This window comes from Simochromis diagramma, unplaced genomic scaffold, assembly GCF_900408965.1.
Source record: "Simochromis diagramma unplaced genomic scaffold, fSimDia1.1 OVJJ01000685.1, whole genome shotgun sequence".
NCBI lineage: Eukaryota > Metazoa > Chordata > Actinopteri > Cichliformes > Cichlidae > Simochromis > Simochromis diagramma.
In genome coordinates this window covers 12,483,166-12,499,124 of record NW_024387477.1, presented here as the reverse complement: position 1 = coordinate 12,499,124, position 15,959 = coordinate 12,483,166, and the positions used below count along the sequence as shown (strand labels likewise).

Genomic DNA, 15,959 nt, shown 5'->3' with positions numbered 1-15,959 from the left:
TTACTATAATATTTTTGTAATAGACAGATGTCAGCTACACAGCCTGCTTATTGCTCTTGCTTTAAACGTTTAAACTGATTTATCATAAGCACAAATCATCTGCTGCTCAGGCTGTGCATTGTGTGGATTAGCACATCTTTCATATGCAGCAAATGGTGTCTGTACGTGAAAGAAGCCAGGTGTAGTGTTTGTAAATATTAAATATCTCACGATATTTCTATGACAAATAACTTTAAAAGCACATGGACTGTGGGGACTTAAGGGGCTCCGCCTTGGGGACTCTGATTCACCACTTCTGTATTCCTAAAGTCCTGGTACAGCCCTGCTCACACGAGCTGCTGCACGTGCGTGTGCGTTCAAAGCGCTCCAGCAGCTTTCCAGCGCGCAGGTGCTGAAAGTATCAGAGAGGAGCCTCTGACCTGCCACCGCGCACAACTTTAGTTTTTCAGTTTCCAGGTTGGTTTAAAATGTTGCAACCTCCACAATAACCGCACCCAGAAGCAGAAGTCCAACAGATCTCCAAGCATTTTCCACACTTAGACAAAAGTCTGTGATGGAAGTGCATTTTGGACAGGCTCCGCTCACCGTTATGCACAGTAAGTAGCCTAATGATGTTTCCTAGTGAGGGACTTTACCAGCACCGTAGCCCAGACTAAGTTATAGTGTTACCTCTTTAACTTTAAGTAGTACGCGGCAGTCGCATAAATGGGTGGTCCAAAGTATAGCACAATTTAACTGATGTTTCTTCATCCGCTCCGGTGCTCAGGGCACGGTGGAGTCAATCAGCTTGGCGGTGTCTTCATTAACGGCCGCCCGTTACCTCACGTGGTGAGACAGCACATCGTGGAGCTCGCGCAACAGGGCGTGCGTCCCTGTGAGATCTCCCGCCGCCTGCGCGTCAGTCACGGCTGCGTCAGCAAAATACTGGCCAGGTAAACGGAGTCTGTAATGTACGAAGGAGCATCAGGGCCACGTGATTGTTAATCAATGTCAGATTGAAATATAAAGATTGACGCCTTTTATATAATGCTTTATGTAGTGAAATCGTACTTCATAATTAGTTTTATTAACAAGGGTTAATAAAACTAATTATGAAGTACGATTGTGTCTTTTTTTTAGCTCATGAACGCAGTTTGCTGATATGTGATGAGGGCGCTGAAGAGCTGAAAGCTGCATTTGGTCAAAAAGAAAAAACACGAGCTTGGAAGAGTAAAATAAAACAGCTGGTAATGGAAAGGTGTACGGATACCGATGGTTAGAGGGCATAGAGGGTGTATGTTGTATCACAAGACGACAGCTGATCAAGTTGTTTCACTAACTCATCTACACAGCCTAGCAGCTGTTTATAATAATGGATTGGATTTATATAGCCCAAAGCGCTTTACAATGCCACTATTCATTCACTCTCGCATTCACACACACTGGTGGAGGAAAGCTACGGTCGTAGCCACAGCTGCCCTGGGGTAGACTGACAGAGGCAAGGCTGCCATATCGCGCCATCGGCCCCTCTGGCCAACACCAGTAGGCGGTAGTCTTGCCCAAGGACACAACGACTAGGACAGAGAGCCCGGTGATCGAACCGGCGACCTTCCGGTTACAGATACACTTCCCAACCCCTTGAGCCACGGTCGCCCGTTTGACTTGAAACAACTGTTATTTGACTTGAAACAACTGTTATCTCCACATTTCAACTTTATTATCAAAATGTTATCAAATTAAAATGATTTCGAGTTCATCCCAGAAATTTCGACACAATTTTTTTTCTTAATGTGGCCCAAATACTCCGTCGTAGGGGTAATGAGTGGTAGTATTTGTTTTATTTAGTAGTGTTAGTAGTGATGTCTGCTTGGCTGTTTTACCACTTTTCCAAAAGCAAAGTGTATCAATTGAATATGAAAACCACATATTTTAAACAATTTTTTTAGCTTATTTGTAAAACTTGTCATTATCTTTTTAATCTATTGCATGCCCTACTTATATTAATGCAAATATTTTGTGTGAGCACGCTAGTGAGTGTAATTTCTTTGTGATGCTGTGATATTTTGTTGTTGCTTTTTTACGCTTTAAGCTGGACTGTTAAACTTCTTGGTTTTTCTCACTTCATTACAGCTTGAGGTTTTTATGGAAAATGTAAAAAAAAAAAATTACAATAGCTGATTAAAGGTGAAAATCCTTGAAAGGTGACTTTTTGATGTGGTTGTTATACAGCATTGCTTTCAGGTAAAATGTTAGCCCAACTGATAGATATTGACATTGTTTGTTCAGGTACAATGAGACAGGAAGCATCAGACCCGGACTGATCGGGGGCTCTAAGCCCAAAGTGGCCACTCCCCAAGTTGTGCAAAAGATCCTCCAACTGAAACACCACAACCCCACCATGTTCGCCTGGGAGATCCGAGACAGGCTGCTGCTGGAGCAAGTGTGTGACCAGAACAGTGTGCCCAGCATCAGCTCCATCAACAGGTACAGTGTGTGAACTCACGTGTGTCTGACTACACAGATTTTAAAAGTGAAGAAAAACGTTGAGTGGGTTATTTCTGTCCTCACAGAATCATCAGGAAGAAAGTTCAGTCCGAATCTTGTGAAGCTGGTAAGACTGTTTCTTTTACCCTCTAGTGCTCTCACAAATGTTTAATGACACTAAACCTCTGCCTCTGCAGTGTCCTCAGCATCATCAGTTGCCATGGGAACAGCCTGTTCCTCCCCAACCAGCTTTTCCATCAGTGGGATTCTGGGAATCTCAAAATATAGCCGCAAGATACCAGAAGGTAATGTAATCTGTGAGCATGATCTGCAATTGTTCATGTTGAAAGTTCAGGCTCACAAGTATTCTATTAATTTCTATATTTTCAGTTCTACTACCAATTTCTACACTCGATTGCTTTATCTGCTGTTAGCAGCTCTCCATTTTTGTCAGACATTATTAAGGAGCAACTCCTGCCTGCAGCATCACATGTAAGTCCAGAGAAAGGGAAATGGGTGGCTGCTCAGTGTCAATGGAGCAAAGATTTTGGGAGATGGTGTAGCGATTCAGTTGCTCATAGAGGTTGTGAGACACAAAATCTCAAAGGAACTTGAGCAGGGGATGCTCCAGGGATATGAATCTTAATGCTACAGAAAAGATTCTGTTACAATCGTTCAAACAAAAGGTGAAAAAAAGCAACAGAAAGAAAGGAGAATTAATGACAGAAATGAGAGATGCTGCAAGAGGTTGAAATAAACCCCAACACTGAAAAAGGTTGTAGGTGAATATCTGGACCCAGGAAGCTTTAGTTTAAATAGAAGATAATAGAATATAAGGTCAAGTCCAGGATACACCGTAGTTTGTCAACCATCATGGATGGGCAGGTAGTAAACAACCATGAACTGAAAGAGATAGAGCTCCAACTCTTCATACAAGTGCATTTTAATAAAAAAAAACATGAGTTTTGTTTTTGTTAATTTTGAGAAAACTGGAAGATAATCAGATCCTGAGGTCACAGAAGCAGTTAGTGAGGGATTGAGGAGGATGTCTGGCAGACAGTTTGTGGTGATGTGGAGCTGAGAGAAAGTTTAGGCTATGCTTGCATATATTTTTTCTAAGTGCTATTGAGCCCTGGGAAACACATTTGGTGACAGAGATTAGAAGAGAGGAGAAACTCTTAAACTGTTATTATCGTGTTTCATATTGAGTCATACAATCTTCTCATCTGATTGTAGTCATGTTGGTGTCACAAATCTAGAAACGTTCATATCTGCTCATGAGCTGGTGCCTCTGGAGCTTGCAGACACTAGCTGGATAACTGGTGAAGAATGTAAAGTTTCTCTTTTTAAGCAAATCTGCACATTGTTCAGATGTCTTTGAAAGTCCTATTTTTAATACCTTTCCAACAAGTTTTTTTCTTGATGCACCTTTTTAAAAATACATATATATTTTAAAGTCATACCAAGAAAACATAATTTCTGCAAGAAAAGTCAAACACATTGTTTGAAATTGCATCCTTAAGATAGACAAACTTCACTGGCCATTTCTTTTTCTACTGTAAGAGCTCACACACATGGATGTATTTACAGAGGAGGCTCAGGGTTTAGAGCCTATTCTTCTCCGCAGCTTGTGACCACATGGCAGACTGATGTGAAAAGCCAGCGGTCTTATGTTAATATTAGTCTGACTAAAACAACCTCCGCGGCAGGAGGTCCACCTCAGCTCCCCAGGCTTCTGTCCTCAAAGCCAGCAGGTTCTCTGCTCCTCGCTGCCTCCTCCTCACCTTGGCCTCTCATTACAGGCCCATACACCCTCACATCTCCATCACTGCGAGCATTAGAAGAGGAGATTGCATGGAAAAATATGCATAGTTACCCCTGGAAACGCAGGCATGCATGTGTTTCATCATTCGTCTAATTAGAACAAGTGAAGATAGAAATGGAGACAGGAAGGGAAATAAAAGAGAACCTGAGCTGGAACTGTTTTGTTTTCCAGCAGGGGACTTCTCTTGCAGTGTGTACCAAGACCAGCCGTGTTCATGTTATGACACCTGGGGACAGCCGGACCCCTGCATGATCTCTCTGTCCAGCTTGACCTCTTATACAAGCCTGCCAGCTAATCGTAATCCAGACGTGATGGGTCAGTATTTACTAAATTATGATCACTTATCTCTCATATGAGGTCAGCTTTGATGTGTCTTTCTCTGTCTCATACGTCCTCTTGTTTAGGACCTTCGTGTCAGTGCAGCTGAATAAGGAGCCCTGAGAAGAAAAAATATCACCGCTTTAGTGCCACAAACAGGATGACTGCAGAACTCGTTTAACTGTAATTCTATTTATTACTATCACCGAGATAGAAATCTGGATCATAATCGAAAACATGTGGAAATAAAACCAAGATAACAAGCCTCACCTTTCATGTTTTATTCACATTATTTGAAGCAAAGAACAGCCTAATAGAGCTTCATCAGTCCAACATATTATCCCCCATCCCTGTCGCCCCTGTGGCCACTTTCTCCTCTGTCAGTGGTATAGGGTTAGCATCATTAGGGGCCTCATGATGGAGAGCAGAGACTGCTTTCTCTCCTTTGTGTGCATCTCCCTGGCCTCCCCTCCAGGATGAGGGATTAAAGTAGAAGATGGGAGCTGCTAGAAGGAGCAGTGGGGTCAAAAAAAAAGAAACACCGCTAAGAAAGAAATCTGCTCAGCAGTAGACATCAATCTGCATGAAGCATGTAGAGAATATTAACAGGATGACGAATGTGTTTTTGTTTTGGTTTTACTAAGTATATCTAGACACGTGCACAAATCCCTCATGCACCACAAAAAATTTATGAAGCACCATGGCAACATCTGTGTGCAAATAATTCAGCATGTGACCACAATAAACCAAAGCTATCAAATCAGTTTCACCTTTAAACTTAGAAACCGCAATTCTGTTTATAAAGCAACAACAATCACCTCAAGGTGCTTTATACTGTAAGATAAAGACCCCACAATAATACAGAAAAACCCCAACAATCAAGTACTTGGTGACAGTGGGAAGGAAAAACTCCCTTTTATCAGGAGGAAACCTCTGGCAGAACAAGCGATGGGACGGGCAGCTATCAGCTGTGCGTAAAATAAATGTTCATGACAGAAAAACTGAATAAACCTTAAGATGGTCAATAAACAAGGGCTGGTTTAGCTTACTGGTGGAGCAGCTGCCTGATTTGTGTTCTTTGCTGTATGTCAAATATCAAATAAAGGCAAAAAAAAAACCCAAATAATCCTAAATGAAGGTCAATAAGCAAAAAAGTGGTCCTCTTCCTCAGATTTTATATGCCCTGGACAGGCATATAATAAGTGCTATAGATACAGATTAGACAGAAATACAGTACAAAGTAAAAAATGACAGGAACATGGAATAAATTCCCAGATTTATTGGAATCGTAGGTGAAATATGCCCTCAATCGTTACACATGCTTAAAACTCAATTGGATACCAGATTTTCAGATGTATCTTGGAACGCAGCTCTTCTTCTCCCTGTACTAGTCACAGGCTAGTTGTCCACCAGTGTCACTGCGTTAAGCTGAATTAGCAAAAATATACCCTCATTTGGACCCGATATGTAGCGCATGTAAATCACCTCCCGGTACTTTAATCCAGATGTTTTAGTCAGACCCTGACCTCAGTGCATTCTGGTGTTCCATATTTAAATCACTCAGGGAGTCTTTAAACACACCAGCTGAGCCCAGTCCTATGATTGCCATATTTAGTGTGAAACCTGGTCTAAAAACATCTATAATACTCTTTCTTTTGATTGCCTGCTAGCCCATCATCTTGTTCTTTAAAACTGGAAAGATTACCTCCACCACCCCTTGCCAGGTGGATGAGGGACACCATGTTCCATTTGAAGTGAGAAAGGGTTAAATACAATACTGTTCAAAAGTCTTCAGTCACCATTCGTTTATTCATATTTTGCTAGGAAAATGGAAAATGGGTGTCTTTGTTAAGTTCTCTGTTGAGATAATCTCATTCTGCTTCACTAATGTTGAAGTCTGGGCTCTGGGGAGGCCAATCCATGACTGATCATGTTCTAGTGTGTGTGTGTGTGTTTGTATCCAAGTATAATTCTACTGCACTGACAGTATGTTTGGGATCATTGCAATACTGAAAAAAGAAGCAGCTATCAATCAGCTGCTTTTGAGATGGTATTGTATGGTGGATTTAAATTTGGTGGCACTTTTCTGCATTCATAATTCCATCAGTTGTGATAAAATCCCCTATTTGGCATAGCTCAACCTTTTTTCCCTGCTTCCCTTCTAGCTTCTTGACTGCCGCTCTTCCACTGAGACCCTTTCTGATGAGGTTTCAATGAACAGCGAGAGAGAACAAATCGTGTATTTTTTGTGACAAACTGCTAATAAAAATAGGTAAAATTGGTTCTTTTCTAAGTCCTTGTGTAGACACAAGACTTTTTCATCCCTTGAGTTTGGTGTCTTTTTTTATACTTGAATGATTGAAAATTCCTCTCAAAATGGAAGGACTGAAAATAAGCTTGCATCAGTAGAGGGCAGCACTTCTGTGAGTAGTTTGTCTTGTAAAGTGACTCTGTACCAAGGATGCATTAACAGAGCTAGTAATGCATCCACACCCACTTCTTATCATAACAGCACAGCTCCGGAAACACTTCAAGCTAAAACTCATTAAGGCAAATCACTCAGAAGAGCATTAACACTTGATGGGATTATGAGACAGTGGAACAAATGCAAAGGCAGACAACTCAAAGAAGGCTCTTATTTTAGGGTTCTGATCACTTTGTTATGATACAATAGCAGCCAGTGTCTTAATCAAGCCGGTTACTATAGTGACTGTAATCCAGTGTCACTAATTCCAGATGTGTCTCAAGAGGTTTTACAGTCTGTACAGGTTCTTTAACCCGTTTGGATCAGGAAAAAGGAAGAACAAACCTTAAGAAGGCTTATAAACATAATAGCTGAAAAGCTAATAATTCTATCTAACATCCTTGACTTTTAATGGTTGAGCTTTGTTAATGAATTTGTCAGTTTTACCTGCTCATCTTGGCTCAAGTCATATATTGTTTTTTTTTTTAAATACCTTTTTTTCTTTGCAATTACCAAATTTATTAAAAAGCCCTATTTAAACATTCCTGGCAGTGTGGCTAACAACTCTAAAGCAAAAATGCAGGAAGTGTCATGCAGACAGACACGTGCAAGTAATTCCTCTAAAACACATTTTAGCTGAACAACTGCTCAAAGGTTTTAATGGCCGCCAATGTCACTGCCTGCTATCATACTGGTAAATGTCAGGGTAAAAGGTTAAAATGCTGCTTGGCATCAGTTAAACATTAACCATGTTCGCCACAGATTGAATGCACTTGGAAAACAATGATGCTTTTGTTACCTCCCAAAATCCCAGACAATCTGAAGTAAGAGCCTTCTGCTGGTGTGATTAGCTGCACCTGAGAGTGTTACATGTAACCTTTATGTAACAGTTCATAAACTGTAACAAGTACCGTAGACACACTTCTACTGAACTCATTAATACAGGCCGTTTAGTGGTAACTGCTACTACTGCTGAGGATAATACGATGTATTGAAAATGTATAGCTAACACTGTTATTTCTGTTATCTGCTACACAATATCGAACTATTTATTTATCTAGCTAGCATCACTGAATTTTAAGTAGTGATGCAGGTTTCAGCAATTTACTTTTTTTTTTTTTAAGTTTTCAATCTAATTTTGCCCTTGTCCTTTACACCTTAAAATATATTGACACCATCTTATAGTCAAGTTTAAACCATTCATGTATGTATTCTGTGTATTCAACTTTGTGATAAAGCTGTCTTAGTACATGGCGCCGTGCCAGCTCTCACACGACAAATCCTGCTGAATGTTTTTAAACAAGTGTTGCTTATCTTCTTTAATCGTGTGTTCAATCTAAATATTACGCTGACTTGCAATATTAAGAGCTTGTGCATGCGTGTGTATGTGTGAATTCTTCAGAATCTGTTTGCAGTCCCATTTACACCTGAATTTAATTCTAGGTAAGAATTTATTATGTTTAAAGTTAAGATAAATCTCCAAGAAATAAGTGAAGTTAACTGAAATAATCTTTGATCTGATGTGAACGTGTGTGTGTGTGTGTGTGTGTGTGCATATTTTATTGTGGTTTAAAGCTTTTTAGGGATATGCTCAGGTCCAAAGTACAAAAGCACAAGTTAGTATGAGAGTTCTTATAACACCAGCTACTTCCTTCTTTATATATTTACTAACATTTCCTCATTCTGAGGGAGAGGACAGTGCTGAGGCTGAAGTTGGGGGGAAAGAAAGGCTTATCTTTGTACATTTATGGCCTCGTGATCAAAACTCTCATATTCTGGACGCCTAGTCTCAATTCATACCCGTTATCAGAGCCTCATAAGGAAACAAAATCAGAACAAAGCTTTTCCAGGACTCAGCAGTTCGCCCTTGACTAGTGACTGCACTGTAAGACATAAGCTGAGCCAAAGCTGAGCAAAACCAGGGCAGAAGAAGACGTTGACTTGAGAGACTACTGGACAATGTCAGTGCCCCCCAGAGTTGTCCACAAGAGGAGGGAGACGATCACAGCCCTGCCTCTCTACTACTCCGGACACCTGCTGAAGAAACACAGTAAAGACAAGGTAAGAACGAATATGGGGAATAAACACGAGGAAATGTAAATAATTAAGACCAAACAAACCAAACAAAAGCTGCAAAAGTGTATCAAAAGTAAGGACTCATAATGGAGAATTAGCTTTGTCGGCCTGTTACTAAATCACTTATACTGACTGACAGTATTTTAATGCTGTAGGTCAGAGAGTTGGGTCTTACTGCACTGCACTGTAACGTTGGTTGCTGAGTACAAGCTACATATCTGATTATTAATCCGCTAGATTACATAAATTTGTGTAGCATAATCTGATTACTCTTGGACTACTTTAAAAAGTGGAGACAAAGCAAATTTTGTGTTACTCAACATCAAAAAACATAAAAGTGTTTTATGTCTGTACTCTTCATGCAGTCATGACTTTCAGCAGACACACAGTGCTGTGGTACACATAAACTATGTAGGACACATTTTTATGAGTTTGTTTTATTGGTTATCGAAAAGGTTTTATAACTGTAAAATATTTTAATGGCATGAAAAATGTAGAGAAGCAATTTTTGACATTATTATTCAAATGTAATCTGGGCTGACTGTAGTTGTTTCAATCTGACGTAAACTGTTACTGCCTTATTGTGGAGAGGGGACTAAATTTAACCACCTTTTATCACCGGTGGGTGAGTAGCTCGGCTCTGACGGTGCATCATATTTTATAATGGTAATCCAACAATAAATATACAAGACATAGAGGTCTGTATGTAAATACCTCATCTGTAAATTATCTTACAGCCTTTAGATACGTGTAAATACAATCATGTGACAAAGAGCATCTTTGAAAAAGCTACATCCTTACTGTTTCCACAGGAGTTAAGAGGGTAAGAGGCAGCCATGGGCTGTTAATCAAATGTACTTGATGAACTGATCACCAGCAAGAGTTTTAGCAGTTTGCTAGTCTGGACCATTCTGGTGTGTTTTAAGACAATCTACCCAGGGTCGATGGGTAGAGCTACATTTTAGACTCTACAGGCCTCAGTTAGCGTGTTAAATGTTAAAGTTTACACCAGAACAGTTAGAAAAAGACTGAACAAGTAGTGCATTTTTGGAAGGGTTGCCAGCAGAAAGCCTCTGTTCTCACTAAAGCAAACATGGCAGCACAGCTTTGATCCGCAAGGTTGCATCTGAACAAACCACGAGACTTCTGAAACATCGTCCTTTAGACAGATGAGACCAAAGTAGAAATGTTTGGAGATAATGTACAGCAACACGTTCGGAAAAAACAAACACAACATATCAGCACAAACACCTCATACCGATTGCAAACATGGTCGTAAAGGTATCTGCAAAGTTCACAGGCCCTGTGAACTTTGCAGATACTGAGTTGACTGTGAATCTCTCTGTATTCTAAATATACAAATGTGAGGCCATCTGTCTGACAGCTAAAACGTGGCAAAAGTGGGTCATGCAACTACACAATGGAGAGCACCAAATCTACTAAAGAATGGCTGAAAAGAGAAAAGAATCAAGGTGCTGCAGTAGCTCAGTCAAAGTCCAGATAGCAACTAGATACCGAATCAGGAAGTGTGCATAGTTTTCCACATGACTGCGTAGCTGAAAAACTGAAACAGGTCAAGTGTAAGTGGTTTAAGTGTGATGCCTGATATGTTCATCAAATGACTTTCAGGATTTCAAGAAATACTATGGAGAGCTCCGTGGGTGTTCGCTGTTTCTGTACAAGGATGACACACAGGATACCGTAAGCAAACACCTATGTTTGTTCACATTGTGCGCTTGACTTAATCACTGAATCATCTTTTGAAAATATGTGGAGTGTTTAATTCCAAGAATTAGGTAGGAAGTAGCTTTGAGGGGCAATAAGGAAGTGCTGGGAGCACTGACCTGATTTTTTTCTCAGTATACAGAGAAGTTGGACCTGGACCAGCTGAAGTCGATGGAGTCAGACTCTCCATATCAGAAGAAGGAACCCACTGTGTTCACTCTCAGCCTCAGCACAGAGAAGGTGCAACTTAAGGTCTGTTGTGATAAAACTCACTTCAAATGATCCAATTACATCTAATATCTAATCTTATAATTAATCACTGGATGGATCAATACTATACATCGCACCAGCTTTTTATCAACTGTGTGTGTGTGTGTGTGTGTGTGTGTGTGTGTGTGTGTGTGTGTGTGTGTGTGTGTGTGTGTGTGTGTGTGTGTGTGTGTGTGTAGATGGACAGTGCAGACATGGGAGAGGTGTGGAGGGGTTTCATCCTGACTGTGGTCAAGGTGAGCAAACACACACCGATCTAATTGATTCAGCACAATTACTTCCATTTATACAGGATATTACACACACACAGTGATGTAGACAGTGGTATTTAAATAATGTTCACCTGGTACAGATAAAGTCTGAAGTCCTTCGCATCATTACTGCACAGCAGAAATCGAGACCCAGGCAACATTTTTCTGTTCAGTGATGATGACCCTCAGTTTCTTGTTTGTAGCTGAACGCCTGGTGTTGTCTTTTGTGATTGGATGTGTTGTGCATTCAAAGATGCTCTTCTGCCTTAGTTGTAATGAGCCGTCAGGTATATGGTAAAATCCCAAAAGATCAGCAGTTTCTGAAATAATCAGACCTGCCCATTCAGCACCAACAGCAAAGGCCGAGTCACTTAAATCACCTTTTTTCCTTCTCAGTTTGAACTTCACCAGGTTATCTTGACTGTGTCCACATGCCTAAAATGTGCTGAGTTGCTGCCATTTGATTGGCTGATTAGATATTGGTGTAAATGAGCAAGGTGCCAGATAAAGTGGCCAGTGAATAAACGTTTATATATTTTTAAAATATATCAGGATATATTTTTGAACATGTTACAGATGATCTGAATGGTACTGAGGTCGAGCTCGTGTTTCCTTGCAGAAGGAGCTTCCCAGTAAGCTGCAGCTGATGCCTGGCCAGGTGTTACAGCTGAAGGAGGTTCTCACTCAGGAAATAAAAAGAAAATCCCCATCGTCACGTCCACCGCTCCCACCTCGACCAGGTTTCCTCTCAGGCCCGCCATCCAAAGACAAATTGAGCTCTGAGATTGCTGAGTAAGCACTGTCTGCTGTTTGTGTAAACACTGATCATTTGTAGGTTCAGAAAATTCTCAGATAGACTTTAAAAAGTGCTTCAAAACAGTTAAAATACAATAAAATAAAAGTGTGCCTCCTTGTTTTTCCTTTGAATCCTGTAGGTGTTTCTTTGATGTGACTCGAAAGGAGGCTGAGAAGATGCTAGAGGAAAACCCAGAGTGTGGAAGCATCATCCTTCGCCCGTCCACCATGCCCAACAACTACGCCTTGACCCTCAGACAAGTGTCATCCAGGTCTGCTAATCTATTCAAACCTCTGATATACACCACTGAATGCAGAATACCTGCTCATAAATGACTATTGAATTTTGACCATTAATCTTTTTGTATGACTGATTTCATCAGCACATCAGCTATAAATGTCTTGTTTTATATCTCTTACAATAATATATATTACTGAGTTTTAGAACTATTTTAATATTGTTCCTGCTAATTTCGTAATGTGACGTGAGTTTGAGTGCTTTGAAAGATGCCAACAAACAATTTATTCACCTTATTATTATTATTACTGGTAAGTCTGACACATGGACACAGAGAATGAAGTGTTCACCCGGAACTAACTGGAAACAAAAAACAGTATTGAGTGGGACAGACAGAAAGTGGAACGTAATATGAACTTTGCTCAGTGAAAGCCTATTGAGCAAAAACACACTGTGAAGAATTTAACTGTAATATAATCATCACAACGTTTCTTCTGTTTCAGCGGGCCTGTAATGAAGAATTACAGAGTGACCCAAATAAACGCCGGATTTGTCATTGAACTGGAGACACCAGTGAGTCCTTACAGGCTCTCACAGCTTCTCACCAATCAGAATATATTTCAGCTATAGGACACATTTACACATAAAGTTCCTTCAAAGCCACAGGAGCACAAGTGATTCAAAGAAGAATCATGAGCGTGTAGTGAGTGAAATTAGAGGTGGACAGATCAATCGTGTCGTTAACGATACTGGTTTTGGATCAACACTTCAGTAAGGTTTTTAGAGACATTTACCTGATGGCATTAACACATAATCAAAGCACAATGCCGAAACCCAGGATTGAACCAGGGACCTTTAGATCTTCAGTCTAACGCTCTCCCAGCTGAGCTATTTCGGCAACAAACATGTTCAGCAGAAGGACCTGTGTGTTCGCCTCACTTGAACAAACCTCAGGCTAGTTTTAAGTCATGATCCATGCCTAGAAACTCACAGGAAAAACAATTAAAATGGGATTAACTTCAGATGAAACCAGATTTTTTTACTGGGGCAAGCCACATACACAATTCTGTTCAGGTTCATGGATGTAGAGGAGGACATGCAGAGGGTTGGTGTTGCAGAAAAATACTGTAGTTCACCTTTTCTAAAGATTTATTAATCAGTTAATCAAAGCACAATGCCGAAACCCAGGATTGAACCAGGGACCTTCAGATCTTCAGTCTGACGCTCTCCCAACTGAGCTATTTCGGCACTGGAGCGTCATTTTGATGCATGCTCAATCATCCAGGTAAGTAAATCTCCAAAAGTTGATTCTGTTCATCTAGACGTAGCGTTTTGTGGGAGAAACGTTTCATCACTCATCCAAGTGATCAGTGATCATCATCCAAGTGATTTCAGTCATTATGTAATGTAATGTTTATAAGATTGGGGAAACCTGCAGTCAGCTGAGACTGAAAAAGTCACTTGGATGAGTGACGAAACGATTCTCCCACAAAACGTCATGTTCATATGAACAGAATCAACTTTTGGAGAGCACTGGAGTATCACCAAGCATCCATGACTTGCACCAAAAAAGGCAAGTGATTCAGTAACTGACATCACCCAGGTGCTGCTGACCAACAGAGTGCCAGTGGAAACTGTACAACTGTTAGCACAAAGATAGAGGAAGAGGAAAAAGGGAAGGCATATGAGGAGGGAGCAGGAAAGAAGGAAAGGCAGGAATGTACAAATGTACAAATGCATTTCTCTTACTAAACCGTTTACTGGTTAAATAAGGGGAAATAAAAAGACTTTTCAACAGCATAAGATTAATTGCCAAGAACTACTGTTCCAATAAAGAAATTATTGATCAAACACGAATGTCCTTACTTTCTGTGCCAAGTCATTTTAACTGAGTAAATGGCTTGAATTTGGTAGTCATGTGGGAGAGCACCAGACTGAACATCTGCTAAGAGGGCAGTATGTCCTCTCAGGCTTTTTTTTAAACATTTAACCAATTTAGATACAGATCAGATTTAAAAGGCAGAGGTTGTGGTTCAGTTTTATGGTTTTATTAGGCCATTATCATCCTTTCTCTGATTAAATGTATAATGCCGAAACCCGGGATTGAACCAGGGGCCTTCAGATCTTCAGTCTGACGCTCTCCCAACTGAGCTATTTCGGCAATGCACTAAACATGGAGAATGAGAGAGAGCACTGTGACCCGTCACCTGACCAAAACAGTCAAATAATTTCAACATTATCAGTTGTTGATCAAATGATGACCAAAAACTCATATATAAAAGCAAAATGCACTTACAGAAAGGACACAGGATTAATAAATGCTGCAGAAAATCATTATGTGATTTATTGCATAGAGCAATAAAACTGCAGAGCTAATAAAGACTGAAGATCTGAGGGTCCTAGGTTCAAGTCCAGGTTTTGGCAATGTAGTACATTTCTGTGGAGCACAAAGTTCAGATTATTGCCAGTTTGCAAGTCTCAGCAGAACAGTGAAGCTTTACAGTGTTAAACAGGCCGCCTGTAATTATCATTGTTTTATTATTATTTTATAAGCTGTAGAAGTGTCATAAAATCTGCTGCTGCTGTCTGTAATAGAGGAATGACAGAAACTTCTGATAAATCAAAGGGGAGCATCATTAACCGAGTCTATCTTTGGCTTTTTTTTCACACGTCCTCTGTAGGTGACCGTCAGCTCCCTGAAGGATGTTCTAAAATACTTCGTTGAAAAAACTGAGTATCGGCTTTGTCCTTTCATTCCATCTCAGCCCTACGACACTTTGATCGGTGAGAGTACTGCTTTTAAAAATGGTTGCAGTGAAGTGGGCAACTCCTAACCACCGATTGTGTTCAATAGAGGCGTCACCAGCTCCCAAGTGCCTCAACACAACCGCACGTGCACCTAAACCACTACCAAAGGCACAAGTGCCCCCTATGCTGCGGTCACGGACCAAAGAGGAGATTCTGCCAAACAAGCCTGATGAGGGAGAATATGTCATTCCTGATGATCCCAATGACTCCAGCCTGAATCTAGGTGAGCAGAGTGAATGTTGATTTAAAAACAAAACAAACAAGCGAACGGGCAGAAAGTTAAATCAAGGCAAATGTAAGAGCAAGTCTAAATGACTTGAATGCTTTTGTTTAAACCAGCTCAATTGGATGATGAGCTCAGGAGAGCCCTAAAACAACGGAGAGAAAACATCTATGTTTCGACTGATGAGAAAGTCTCCCCCTATGAAACAAAACTGAATGGAAAAACAACAATCTAACACGGCACAGTGGACGACCGAGAAACCGACAGCGTGAAGTAGGGACTGGTGTAACCTGACAAGTATAACGTTAAACTTTTACCTACAGCTCAGAGATCACAATCTTCACGGTGAAAATGGCTAAATTCTGCTTTATTGAAACGAAATTTATACATTTTTCTCCAAGATGGGAGAGTTTGGACCGTTGATTAAATATTGTGACCAAATGAGCGGACGGTGCTAGATGATCAAAAGGATTTCTGTGTTTATTTCAGTGACCACTAATATC

At 40.5% G+C, this 15,959-nt stretch overlaps 2 protein-coding genes and 3 non-coding genes across 5 annotated transcripts; 2 read left to right on the top strand and 3 right to left on the bottom strand.

Moving 5' to 3' along the window:
• The first annotated feature begins 389 nt into the window (after window positions 1-389).
• LOC120724022 (paired box protein Pax-5-like) lies at window positions 390-4,945 on the top strand. The gene is made up of 6 exons (XM_040015929.1): window positions 390-932; window positions 2,266-2,463; window positions 2,550-2,590; window positions 2,661-2,768; window positions 4,463-4,603; window positions 4,693-4,945. The coding sequence occupies exons 1-6, from the start codon at window positions 739-741 to the stop codon at window positions 4,713-4,715; spliced, it is 705 nt and encodes a 234-aa protein (XP_039871863.1). The 5' UTR covers window positions 390-738; the 3' UTR covers window positions 4,716-4,945.
• Window positions 4,946-8,276: 3,331 nt separating this feature from the next.
• Window positions 8,277-15,778, top strand: LOC120723707 (signal-transducing adaptor protein 1-like). The gene is made up of 10 exons (XM_040015345.1): window positions 8,277-9,131; window positions 10,776-10,847; window positions 11,007-11,123; window positions 11,321-11,377; window positions 12,012-12,184; window positions 12,328-12,459; window positions 12,929-12,998; window positions 15,107-15,209; window positions 15,280-15,456; window positions 15,573-15,778. The coding sequence occupies exons 1-10, from the start codon at window positions 9,030-9,032 to the stop codon at window positions 15,689-15,691; spliced, it is 1,122 nt and encodes a 373-aa protein (XP_039871279.1). The 5' UTR covers window positions 8,277-9,029; the 3' UTR covers window positions 15,692-15,778.
• On the bottom strand, window positions 13,251-13,323 carry trnaf-gaa. The gene has a single exon. It is a non-coding gene; the product is annotated as a tRNA-Phe (tRNA).
• On the bottom strand, window positions 13,601-13,673 carry trnaf-gaa. The gene has a single exon. It is a non-coding gene; the product is annotated as a tRNA-Phe (tRNA).
• Window positions 14,514-14,586, bottom strand: trnaf-gaa. Its single transcript has one exon. It is a non-coding gene; the product is annotated as a tRNA-Phe (tRNA).
• Window positions 15,779-15,959: the final 181 nt, after the last annotated feature.

Excerpts from the sequence above, each read along its gene's own strand:
- LOC120724022 (XM_040015929.1), top strand. The coding sequence starts at position 739 with ATGTTTCTTCATCCGCTCCGGTGCTCAGGGCACGGTGGAGTCAATCAG. Across the intron at positions 933-2,265 it reads GTCAGCAAAATACTGGCCAG|GTACAATGAGACAGGAAGCA; the intron begins GTAAACGGAGTC and ends TTGTTTGTTCAG. Across the intron at positions 4,604-4,692 it reads TCGTAATCCAGACGTGATGG|GACCTTCGTGTCAGTGCAGC; the intron begins GTCAGTATTTAC and ends CCTCTTGTTTAG.
- LOC120723707 (XM_040015345.1), top strand. The coding sequence starts at position 9,030 with ATGTCAGTGCCCCCCAGAGTTGTCCACAAGAGGAGGGAGACGATCACA. Across the intron at positions 11,378-12,011 it reads TCATCCTGACTGTGGTCAAG|AAGGAGCTTCCCAGTAAGCT; the intron begins GTGAGCAAACAC and ends GTTTCCTTGCAG. Across the intron at positions 15,210-15,279 it reads GCCCTACGACACTTTGATCG|AGGCGTCACCAGCTCCCAAG; the intron begins GTGAGAGTACTG and ends TGTGTTCAATAG.